The 12,794-nt window shown below is 42.3% G+C and overlaps 1 protein-coding gene and 1 non-coding gene across 3 annotated transcripts in view; one reads left to right on the top strand and one right to left on the bottom strand.

The window, feature by feature from the left end:
- Positions 1-12,744, bottom strand: part of WDR62 (WD repeat domain 62) — a 47,754-nt gene extending 35,010 nt beyond the window's left edge. Inside the window, exons 1-3 of one of the 2 annotated variants that reach the window (XM_065925788.1) lie at positions 12,123-12,744; positions 1,923-2,014; positions 228-290 (exon numbers count right to left, since the gene is read on the bottom strand). In XM_065925788.1, coding sequence (XP_065781860.1) covers positions 228-290; positions 1,923-2,014; positions 12,123-12,299 — 332 coding nt within the window. In that variant the 5' untranslated portion in view covers positions 12,300-12,744. The remainder of the gene's footprint in view (positions 1-227; positions 291-1,922; positions 2,015-12,122) is intronic. The other variant, XM_065925787.1, reaches the window with a different exon arrangement.
- Positions 4,320-4,426, top strand: LOC136161981 (U6 spliceosomal RNA). The gene has a single exon (XR_010661834.1). It is a non-coding gene; the product is annotated as a U6 spliceosomal RNA (small nuclear RNA).
- Positions 12,745-12,794: the final 50 nt, after the last annotated feature.

Here is a 12,794-nt window from a genome sequence, read left to right as displayed (position 1 = left end):
GCTGTCAGCTCTATGGAGAGCAGCTTCTTATCTCCTTTGTTCATGGCTGTGTTCCCAATACCTGGAACAGTGCCTAGCACAGAGCAGACCTGAACCTGAATTAAGTGTCAATGAACTGAGTGAGTGAACAAATGAGTCACCTACAAGCACCTCCAGGCAGTGTGGGGAAGGAGGGGTGTGTCAGGACCTTGATCCCACCCTTACCCCTTGCCCAGGCCCCAGCTTACCTGGCCGTATTAAGAATGTGCTGCTGCTTGTTCTCCTTGGGGTTCAAAATCACCACCACACAGCTGGGGAGAAAGAGGAAAATGTGCCCAAACTGAGGGGAGTACTGGGGTCCAGGGATGACTGCACTTCCAACATTAAAGCCCACATACAGACAAGGCTATGTGAGAGTTGGACTATAAAGAAAGATGAATGCTGAAGAATTGATGCTTTTGATCTGTTGTGTTGGAGAAGACTCTTGAGAGTCCCTTGGACTGCAAGGAGATCCAACCACTCCATTCTAAAGGAAATCAGTTCTGAATGTTCACTGGAAGGACTGATGCTGAAGCTGACACTGCAATACTTTGGCCACCTCATGCGAAGAGCTGACTCATTTGAAAAAGACCCTGATGCTGGGAAAGATTGAAGGCTAGAGGAGAAGGGGACGACAGAGGATGAGATGGTTGGATGGCATCACCAACTCAATGGACATGAGTTTGAGTAATCTCCAGGAGTTGGTGATGGACAGGAAGGCCTGGCGTGCTGCAGTCCATGGGGTCACAAAGAATCGGACACGACTGAGCAACTGAACTGAACTGATAGACAAGGCTCTTTCTATTCAGATGCTTCTCTCTTTAGTCCCCTCCTCCCCCATTATCTATGCTGAGAATTCTCCGGCACTTAACATTATTACTAATATTAACAAGTTCTTAAAAAGAAGCCAACACTCCCTCTGTAGTAACTATACTGTCAGACTCTGGTCTAAGAAAGATTTACTATTGTTCAGTTACTAAGTCGAGTCCGACTCTTTGCGACCCCATGGACTGTAGCCCACCAGGCTCCTTTGCCGTGGGATTTTCCAGGCAAGAATATTGGGGTGGGTTACCATTTCCTTCTCCAAGGGATCTTTCCCATCCAGGTATTGAATCTGCGTCCCCTGCATTGGCAAGCAGGCTCTTTACCAGTGAGCCACCAGGGAAGCTACGAAAGACTTACTGTGTACAACATCTTTAAATCCTCACAACCGCCAGGTGAGGTCAGCAGTCTTAGCTGCTTTTCATAGATGATGAAACTGAAGTCCGAGAGAGCAGTTCTTTGCCCAGTGCTCCCCAGCAGATCAGGGAATGAGTAGCGATGTGAATCCACACCCGTCAGATTCAACAGCCCCCCTTGTCCTGTATTCTGGCTTCTTCCCAAAGACTCAGTAATAGATGCTGTTCATCAGGAATTACTATGGCCTTGCCCTGCCCTGCGGGGGTGAGGGGTCCCTTCAGTGCCTAGAACAGTGCAGGTTAGACCAGTATTTGTGGGATAAATGGTTGCAGATGACCTTCAGTCCTCTCTAACTACCAGGAGGAGGGTATCACTAGTTCTGTTTTACCAGAGCAGAGGCTAGGGCAGGGGCACGTGTGGTGGAGCTAGGACATTAACGCAGACTGCCTGACACCAACCGTGGCTTTGATCTTAACCTCCTGTCTTTCCCAGAATCCCTGCCACCTCTCGCCTGCAGTCACAATAAGGCTTTCTTAGCACGCACACGTGGTGGTACCGTTCTAGACATAGAGGGGCCCGTGGAATCCTTCCCACAGCCTTCAGGGGCAGGCAGCATTATCTGCAGTCTACAGAGGGAACAGCCGAGGCCCCAAGAGGTTCATCGAAGACTTGAGGCTCTGAATTCAGGATCAGGGATTAGAGGCCGAGGCCACCGACGCACTCACCCTGCCAGGTAGGCCACGTGGCCTGTGCTAGGGTCACAGGTTAGGCCACTGCTGTTCTGGGCTGTGATGCCAAGCACCTTCTCGAGTGATACCTGCAGGGAAAAGGCCCAAATCAGAAGCGCCTGCCCCAGTAGGTCCCACATCCCTCAGTCACCCATTCAGTCCGTCACTTTCAACATGTCCATTGAGCTTCCAGGGTCATCTACCAGCAGCTAATGCTTATCCTCTTCAGTAATGCTTGGGCAAACACTGTGCTAGGGCATAGAACAGTGAGGAATGCAGACAAATCCCTGTCCTCCTGCAGCTCACACTCTAGTGGTGATGGGACGGCAGACACAGGAAACGAACAGAACAGATATGTAAAATGGATATCAGGTGATGATGGGAGCATTAGAGAAAAAGTAAGCAGGGAAGGAAGCTGAGAGGACAGAGGAAGGGGAGAAGGCCTCAATGAAAAGAGTAAGTCTCTAAGTGTCTTATATGAAAGACTCGAGAGCCCACAACAACCCAGGGAAGAAGGCGCTGTTATCAGCCCTGTTTTACAGATGACAACACAGAGGACCAAGGTCCCACATCTGGAGCAGCAAGGCTGGGATACACACTCAGGCAGCCTCTGGTTTCAAAGTCAGCACTGTGCTCACAGCAGTGAACACAAGAGGACACTGTCCGTTTGCTCAGTAAATTGACAGTCTAGAGGTTCAATGAGTAAAGAAACTAGTGAACTGGAACAATCACACTTAAAATTTAAAAATTTTCTAAGCAAAATAAGTCAAATGAGCCAGTCTCCATCATGGTTGATTAAACATTTACAGAGTATGGACTAACCAAGTGCGATATTTTCATATTCTTAAGAGATTAGTTTCTAATTATCATAAAGTAAAACACTCTCAAAAAAGGTGTTGGGCCTCAGAAATGAGAGGCAGAGAGAGGACAGTAATGGTCAATATTTATTGAGCATCTGATCAGGAGATAGGCGCTGTTTATACAACTGTATTAACTTATTTAATGCTCACAATAACCCTGTGATATAGTCACTATCATCATCATCTCCTTACAGATGAGGAAAGAGAGGCCTAGAAGGGTAACCCATCTGGAAGTTAGCAGGACTAACCCAGGCAATGGAACTCATGTTGTTTTTTTAATCTGTTAATCAGCATTACTGGGCATTAGCATAGCTGGTCATTTTTAGACCAGGTCTTTGGCCAGCTGCATGGACTCTGTACCACCAAACAGGAAAAATACATGACATTAGTCACCCAAAATACACAATCACGGCAGTAGTAACTAACAGCAATAGAGTACTTACAATGTGCCAGATGTTTTTCTAAGTACTTAAGATACGTGAGCTTATTTAATCCTCACAAATAAACTATAAGGTAACATTTATATTATTCTCATTTTACAGATGAGGAAATTGAGGCACAGAAAAGTTCAAGAAAAAAAGAAGAATCCAGGTTAAGGAGTTGAGGTTAAAGCCCAGGCAGTCTGGGTCCAGAGGTGGTGCTCCTAACCACCTTGCAATACCGCCTCTCTGGCGCTAATGGTAAAGAACCTGCCTGCCAGTGAAAGACTAACAGATGTGGGTTCGATCCCTGGCTTGGGAAGATCCCCTGGAGAAGCAAATGGCAGCCCACTCCAAGATTCTTGCCTGGAAAATCCCATTGACAGAGGAGCCAGTCCACAGGGTCGCAAAGAGTTGGACACGACCGAGGCGACTTAGCACGCACATACCACCTCTCTGAAACTGATTGTTATTCCTCTCCTTCATGCACTTTAGAGCTCGCACGGCACTTTCAGAAACATAAGAGATAAAAGCTATGAAGCATAAGGCGCTGGGTGAGAGGCTGAGGGGGGTGATTGCTTTAGGCTGGGGTTCAAGAAGCCCTCTCAGAGGAACAAAAAAGAGAAAGGCCTTTCTTTCTTTCTTTTTTTTTTTTTTAGTAGAAGGCCTTTCAGGGTAGAGATATTCAGGCTGAGACTCGAAGGATAGGTGCCAGTCAGGTAGACTGCAGCAAAAAGCCCAGAGGACTCACCAAACACAAAGGCTAAGAGGCAGAAAAGAACTTGGAGTCTCAAGAAAACAGAAAGCAGGCCAGTGTGACAGGACCTTTGTGAGAGGAAGGACAAGGGAAGTGTGGCCAGAGAGGTGAGGAGCAGGCACATGCCCAGCGACTTGCAGCCTGGAAACCATGGATCAAGATTCACCTGCAGGTATTGCGTATTGACCCTTTATCTGGCATATTCACAATTTCCTTTCATCTCCCTGCAACACCATGGCTATTGTTACCAGCATTTTATAAAAACAGACTTTGCAGCTCTGCAAGTTGGGAGAATGATTTTTTAAATTGCTGCTGCGTGGACTATCCTGGTGATCCAGTGGTTAAGACTCTCCCTGCTGTGCTCGCTTCGGCAGCACATATACTAAAATTGGAACGATACAGAGAAGATTAGCATGGCCCCTGCGCAAGGATGACACGCAAATTCGTGAAGCGTTCCATATTTTTCCATGGAATATTACTCAGTCGTTAAAAAGAATTCATTTGAATCAGTTCTAACGAGATGGATGAAACTGGAGCCCATTATACAGAGTGAAGTAAGCCAGAAAGATAAAGAACATTACAGTATACTAACACATATATATAGAATTTAGAAAGATGGTAACGATAACCCTATATGCAAAACAGAAAAAGAGACACAGAAGTACAGAACAGACTTTTGAACTCTGTGGGAGAAGGTGAGGGTGGGATGTTTCGAAAGAACAGCATGTATATTATCTATGGTGAAACAGATCACCAGCCCAGGTGGGATGCATGAGTCAAGTGCTCGGGCCTGGTGGGCTGGGAAGACCCAGAGGAATCGGGTGGAGAGGGAGGTGGGAGCGGGGATCGGGATGGGGAATACATGTGACTCTATGGCTGATTCATATCAATGTATGACAAAACCCACTGAAAAATTAAAAAATAAAAAATTTAAAAAAAAAAAAAAAAAAAGAATCTCCCTGCCAATGTAGCAGACACAGGTTCAATCCCTGGTTTGGGAAAATTCTGTATTTTTGGGGGCAGTTAAGCCCCTGCTCCAAAGCTATTGAGCCTGCCCTGTAGAGCCTGTGCTCTACAAGAGAAGCCACCGCAGTGAGAAGCCTGTGCACCACAAGTAGCCCCCACCCCTTGCCACAAGTACAGAAAGTCTGCAACACAGCAACGAAGAACGGGCACAGTCAAAATAAATAAAAACAAATAAATATATTTTAAAAGTTGCTGCTGTACAATTGGAATTTCTTCTACCCACTCGAAAAGTTTTGCATCTCAGGATTTAGAGAACTGGTCTATACCCATGTCCCTCCCCCCTTCCCTCGCAGTGCTGCTGAGATTCTAAATATTACTCACATCCTCTCCATAATTGAAGGCGGTATGGAATAAATATCCCACCATGGTAAGGGAGAGGAGAGAGAAGCGGGGATGAGGGAAGGCAGGCTAGAGCCCAGGGAGAGTTGGAACAAGTAGCAATGGGGACTGAACCCTGGTAGGGACCCTAAAGACCCAGTAGGGATGAGGTCAACAAAAGTGTAAGGGCTCAGAAAGACTTCTAAAGGTGACTGAGGGGACAAGCAGGAAAGCAGGACTAGGAGGTGACTAGCACAACTATAATGCGTTTCAAAGGATAAAGTCAGGAAGGAACCCTGGAATGATCCAAAGGCTGAGGGTGCCTTTGTTTGCCTTTCCTACTGTTCTTTTCCCCTTGCTGTTAATCTTTAATGTATATACATTGTCTTCATCTACCTCTATTTAACTTTGCATATCTATTCTTTCTTTTCTTTCTTTCCTTTCCTCTCAACATATTTGTTAGTTTTTTTTTCATTGCTTTATTCCCCACTTGACACCTTGCTTTAGTTTTGTTTTCCAGTTTGTGCTTTAGTTAGTTTTGTTCTTAACTGGTAAATAAAATTTTTAATTTACCTTGTTTGCCAGGTCAATCTACTGTACTTTACTTTTGTTGGACTGTTTTCACTTTGCTTGTGGGTGTATGTGTATATTCTTTGCCTGATTTTGTAACTGCCATTTGTCTGGGGTTCATCTTTGGTTTCTCATTTTTGGATATTTGTTTTAATCTCACTTAATGCCATAACAAACCACTTGTGGAAAGTTTGTTCCTGACTAGAGATCAAGCCCTGAGCCTTTGGAGTGGGAGCACTGACTCTAAGACCCTAGACAACCAGAGAACTAACCCTGCTGCTGCTGCTGCTGCTGCTAAGTCGCTTCAGTCATGTCCAACTCTGTGCGACCCCATAGATGGCAGCCCACTAGGCTCCGCCGTCCTTGGGATTCTCCAGGCAAAAATACTGGACTGGGTTGCCATTTCCTTCTTCAATGCATGAAAGTGAAAAGTGAAAGTGAAGTCGCTCAGTCATGCCCGACTCTTAGCGACCCCATCCATGGACTTCAGGCTCCTCCATCCATGGGATTTTCCAGGCAAGAGTACTGGAGTGGGTTGCCATTGCCTTCTCCAGAACTAACCCTAGGGAGTATCAAATAGTGAGAACTCACACAAAGGAAATCACTTGAATCCAAGACCTGGCATCACCCAACCACCAGTAGCATCCTGTGCAGGATGCCTCATCTAAACAACAAACAAAACAATACGAAAAAATACAAACCCAATCATCAGCAGACAGGATTACCACCTCACTGGCCTTGCCCATGAGAGGAAAAACAAACAAATAAACAAAAACTCAGTACAAATCTCACCCTATACAAAGCTTACACAAATGACTGGACCAACCTTAGGAGGGCAGAAACCAAAAGGAAGAAAGAATTCAACCTTGAAGCCTGGGAAAAGGAGACCTCAAGCACAGTAAGTTAAAATAAAATAATGAAAAGGCAAAGAAATACTACACAAACGAAGGAACAAACTAGAAACACAGAAGTCCAAATAAATGAAGAGGAAATAGGCAAACTACCTGAAAAAGAATTCAGGATAATGATAGTAAAGATGATCAAAAACCTTGAAAACAAAATGGTGAAAATGTAAGAATCAATTAACAAAGACCGAGAAGAAATAAAGAATAAACAGAAAGAGATAAACAACACAATTACTGAAATTAAAAATACTCTAGAAGAAATCAACAGCAGAACATCTGAAGCAGAAGAATGAATCAGTGAGCTGGAAGATAAAATGGTGAAAATAACTTCTGAAGAGCAGAATAAAGTAAAAAGAATGAAAAGAACTGAGGATAGTTTCAGAGACTTCTGGGACAATATCAAATGCACCAACTTTTGAATTACAGGGGTCTCAGAAGTAGAGAAAAAGAAAGGGCATAAGAAAATTTTTGAAGAGATCATAGTTCAAAATTTCCCCAAAATGGAAAAGGAAATAGTCAATCAAGTCCAAGAGGCACAAAGAGTCCCATACAGGAGAACCAAGGAGAAACATGCTGAGATACATACTAATCAAACTAACAAAGACTAAACACAAAGAAAGAATATTAAACCCAGCAAGGGAGAAGCAACAAGTAACATACAAGGCAACCCCATACAATTAACAGCTAAACTTTCAGCAGAAACTCTACAGGCCAGAAAGGAATGGCAGGATATATTTAAAGTATTGAAAGGGAAAAATCTACAATCAAGATTACAGTACCCAGCAAGGATCTCATTCAAAATTGATGGAGAAATAAAAAGCTTTTTGAACAAGCAAAAGTTAAGAGAATTCAGTACCACCAAACCAGCTTTACAACAATGTTAACCGGACTTACGTAGTCATGAAATATAAGAAAAAAGATCTACAAAATCAACCTCAAACAATTAAGAAAATGGCAATAGAAACATATATATCAATAATTACTTTAAATGTAAAAGGCATAAATGCCCTAACCAAAAGACATAGACTGGCTGAATGGATAAAAAAACAAGACCCATAGATATGCTGTCCAAAAGAAACCCACTTCAGACCTAAAGACACATACAGATTGAAAATGAGAGAATGCAAAAATATATTCCATGCAAATACATTTTGCAAGGAAGCAAAAGAAAGCTGGAGTAGCAATCCTCATATCAGACAAAATAGATCTTAAAATAAAGATTACAAGAGATAAGGAAGGATGCTACATAATGATCAAAGGATAAATCCAAGAGAAAGACATAACAATTATAAATATCTATGCACCCAACATAGGAGCACCTCAATACTTAAGACAAACACTAACAGACATAAAAGGAGAAATTGACAGTAACAAAATAATAGTAGGAGACTTTAATACCCCATTCACACCAATGGACAGATTATCAAAACAGAAAATTAATAAGGAAACACAAGTCTTAAATGATACATTAGATGAGATGGATCTCACTGATATCTTCAAGACATTCTGTCCAAATGCAGAAGAATACACCTTCTCAAGTGCACACAGAACATTCTCCAGGATAGGTCTACCCACATCTTGGGTCACAAATCAAACCTTAGTAAATTTAAGATAATTAAAATAATATTAAGCACCTTCTCTGACCACAGCACCAAGACTAGATATCAATTACAAGAAAAAAACTGCAAGAAACACAAACACATAGGGAACAACACGTTTCTAAATAACCAACAGGTTACTGAAGAAATCAAAAGGGAAATAAAAAAATTTCTAGAAACAAATAAAAATGAAAACACGACAACTCAAAACCTATGGGATGCAGTGAAAGCAGTTCTAAGAGGGAAGTTTATAGCAATACAATCCTACCTCAAGAAAAAAGAAAAATATCAAACAGACAACCTAACTTTACACCTAAACCAACTGGAAAAAGAACAATAACAACAAAAAACCCCCAAAATTAGTAGAAAGAAAGAAATCATAAAGATCCAAGCAGAAATAAATGAAAAAGAAATGAAAGAAACAATAGTAAAGATTAATAAAACTAAAAGCTGTTTCTTTGAGAAAATAAACAAAATTAATAAGCCTCAGCCAGACTCATCAAGAAAAAAAGAGAAGAATCAAATCAACAAAATTAGAAATGAAAATGGAGAGGTTACAAAAGACAATGCAGAAATACAAAGGATTATAAAGACTATTAGTATATGACAATAAAACGGATAACCTGGAAGAAATGGACAGATTCTCAGAAAAGTTCAGTCTTCCAAGACTGAACCAGGACGAAACAGAAATTGTGAACAACCCAATTATAGGCACTGAAACTGAACCTGTGATCAAAAATCTACCAAAAAACAAAAGCCCAGGACCAGATGGCTTCACAGGAGAATTCTATCAAACATTTACAGAAGAGCTAATCACCTATCCTTCTAAAACTCTTTCAAAAAATTACAGAGGAAGAAACACTTCCAAACTCATTTGACAAGGCCACCATCACCCTGATACCAAAACCAGACAAAGACCACAACAAAAAAGAAAACTACAGGCTAATATTACTGATGAACATAGATGCAAAAATCCTCAACAAAATTTTAGCAAACAGAATTCAGCAACATATCTAAAAGCTCAAACACCATGGTCAAGTTGTTGATTTGATTACAGGAAGGCAAGGATTCTTCAATATATGTAAATCAATGTGATACACTATATTAACAAATTGAAAGATAAAAACCATATGATAATCTCAATAGATGCAGAAAAAACCTCTGACAAAATTCAGCACCCATTTATGATTAAAACTCTTCAAAAAATGGGCATAGAAGGAACCTACCTCAACACAGTAAAGGTCATATATGATAAGCCTACAGTAAACATTACTCTCAATGGTGAAAAACAAAAAGCATTCCACCTAAGAGCAGGAACAAGACAAGGGTGTCCACTTTCACCACTATTATTCAACATAGATCTGGAAGTCCTAGCTACAGCAATCAGAGAAGAAAAAGAAACGAAAGGAATCCAGAACAGAAAAGAAGTAAAGCTCTCATTGTTTGCAGATGATATGATACTGTACATGAAAACCCTAAAGATACTATCAGAAAATTACTAAAGCTAATCAGTGAATTTAACAAAGTTGCAGCATACAAAATCAATACACAGAAATCACTTGCATTTCTATATACTAACAATGAAAAACCAGAAAGAGAAATTAAGGAATCAATCCCATTCATCACTGCAACAAAAAGAATTAAATATCTAGAAATCAACTTAGCTAAGGAGACAAAAGAACTGTACACAGAAAATTATGACACTAATGAAAGAAATCAAAGATGACATAAACAGATGGAAAGATATTCCATGTTCTTGGGTAGGAAACACCAATATTGTGAAAATGACTATACTACCAAATGCAAACTACAGATTCAGTGTGATCCCTATCAAATTACCAATGGCATTTTTCACAGAACTAGAACAAAAAATTTCACAATTTATATGGAAACACAAAAGATTCCGAATAGCCAGAGCAGGCTTGAGAAGGAAGAATGGAGCTGGAGGAATCAACCTTCCTGCTTCAGATTATACTACAAAGTTACAGTCATCAAGACAGTATGGTACTGGCACAAAAACAGAAATATAGACCAATGGAGCAAGATAGAAAGCCCAGAAATAAACGCATGCACCTACAGGTACCTTGTTTTTGACAAAGGAGGCAAGAATATGTAATGGGGCAAAGACAGCCTCTTCAATAAATGGTGCTGGGAAAACTGGACAACTACATGTAAAAGAATGAAATTAGAACACATACCAACACTTGTGTATGGTATGTGTAACACCACGTACAAAGATAAACTCAAAATGGATTAAAGACCTAAATGTAAGACCAGAAACTACAAAGCTCTTAGAGGAAAACATAGGCAGAACACTCGATGACATAAATCAAAGCAAGATCCTCTATGACCCACCTCCTAGAGTAACGGAAATAAAAGCAAAAGTAAACAAGTGGGACCTGATTAAACTTAAAAGCTTTTGCACAGCAAAGGAAACTATAAGCAAGGTGAAAAGAACAACCCTCACAAAGGGAGAAAATAAAAGCAAATGAAACAACTGACAAAGGATTAATTTCCAAAATATACAAGCCGCTCATACAACTCAATGCCAGAAAAACAAACAACCCAATCAAACAGTGGGAAAAAGATTTAAACATTTCTCCAAAGACATACAGATGGCTAACAAACACATGAAAAGATGCTCAACATCGCTCATTATTAGAGAAAGGCAAATCAAAACTACAATGAGATATTACCTTTCATGGGTCAGAATGGCCATCATCAAAAACTCTATGAACAATAAATGCTGGAGACGGTGTGGAGAAAAGGAAATGCTCTTGTATTGTTGATGGGAAGATGGTATGGAAATTCCTTAAAATACTAGGAATAAAACCACCATATGACCCAGAAATCCCACTCCTAGGAATATACCCTCAGGAAACCAAAATTGAAAAAGACACATGTATCCCATTGTTCACTGCAGCACTATTTACAATAGCTAGAACATGGAAGCAACCTAGATGTCTATTGATAGATGAATGGATAAAGAAATAGTGGTACATATACACAATAGACTATTACTCAACCATAAAAAGGAACACATTTAAAGAGTCAGTTCTGAAGAGGTGGATGAACCTAGAACCTATTATACAGAGTGAAGTGAGTCAGACAGAGAACGATAAATATCATATTTTACCACATATATATGGAATCTAGAAAAATGATACTGATATTCACAGGGCAGCAATGGAGAAACAGACATAGAGAATAGACTTACGGACATGGGGAGAGGGGAGGAGAGGGTGAGATGTATGGAAAGAGTAACATGGAAACTTACATTACCATATGTAAAATAGATAACCAAAGGGAATTTGCTGTAAGGCTCAGGAAACTCAAACAGGGGCTCTGTATCAACCTAGTGGGCTGGGATGGGGCAGGAGACGGGAGGAAGGTTCAAAAGGGAGGGGATATATGTATACCTACGGTTGATTCATATTGAAGTTTGATAGAAAACAAAATTCTGTAAAGCAATGATCATTCAATAAAAAATTTTTTTAAAAGGCTGAGGGTGGGGCCAGGGGTTGAGAGGTGGGACTAGGGGTGATGGGCAGTACCCGAAAGAGGAGGAGACGCGGAAGTGGGAGGAGCCTCATTTAGGGGCGGGACTTAGGGGATACAACAGGCCAGAGAGCAACCAGAAGGGTACCAGCCGGGGACTGATAGGCGGGGCCAAGGATCTAAGGGTGGGACCAAGGAAGAGCAGGGAACCTGGAACTGAGATGGACAAGGCAAGCAATTCCTCACCCGATTCTGCACCGTGTCCTCCGGAGCCGCCGGGAGTCGCGTCCGCCGCCGGAGGCAGAGCGGTGGAGCCGGGGGCGGGGAAGACTGGGCCCTCCGCGCCGGAACTCCCGCCATGACTGATGGCAGCTTCTCAACTGTATCATTCCGCGCGTAGCCTCCGGGCCCCAAGGCCGCCATCGTCGCGTCGGAGCCCGGCGACCGTTACACTCCTCAACCGCCGCCGCCGCCACGGTCCACTTGAATAGCGAACGGCCGCGGGAAAGCCGGCGCCGCCGCCCATTGGACGCGGGGGGCTGCTGGTCTGGCCAATCTCAGGGTTACCCCGCGGCGCCTTTGACCAATGAGGGCTAAGAGGTGGAGCGGGGGTTCTGGCTGGGTGGAGCCACGGCTTCTTAGCTAGATGTTTGATCGAGCGTTGTGGAGTTTTTTTTAATCCCGTCTGTGTTTTCATCATTCATTGAATGTCAGTTTTGAACTTTTACGAGGCTAATGCCAAAGCCCCCTACCGCCACCCCAGGCCGACTATCCTCACAGTGGCAGTCGCCCGGATGTAAGCTAGGGTGGAGCCGAGAAAGACTGAAGAGTTGGCGCAGACTCAGAAAGGTCTTGACGCCACCTCTTCCCCCAACACGTGACGAAGTCCCGGCGGCTCAGAGCCGGTTTTGCTTTTTT

This window comes from Muntiacus reevesi, chromosome 2 (genome assembly GCF_963930625.1).
Source record: "Muntiacus reevesi chromosome 2, mMunRee1.1, whole genome shotgun sequence".
In the NCBI taxonomy this organism is placed as follows: domain Eukaryota; kingdom Metazoa; phylum Chordata; class Mammalia; order Artiodactyla; family Cervidae; genus Muntiacus; species Muntiacus reevesi.
Note: the sequence above shows the minus strand (reverse complement) of the source record. Positions and strands in the feature narration are given on the sequence as shown.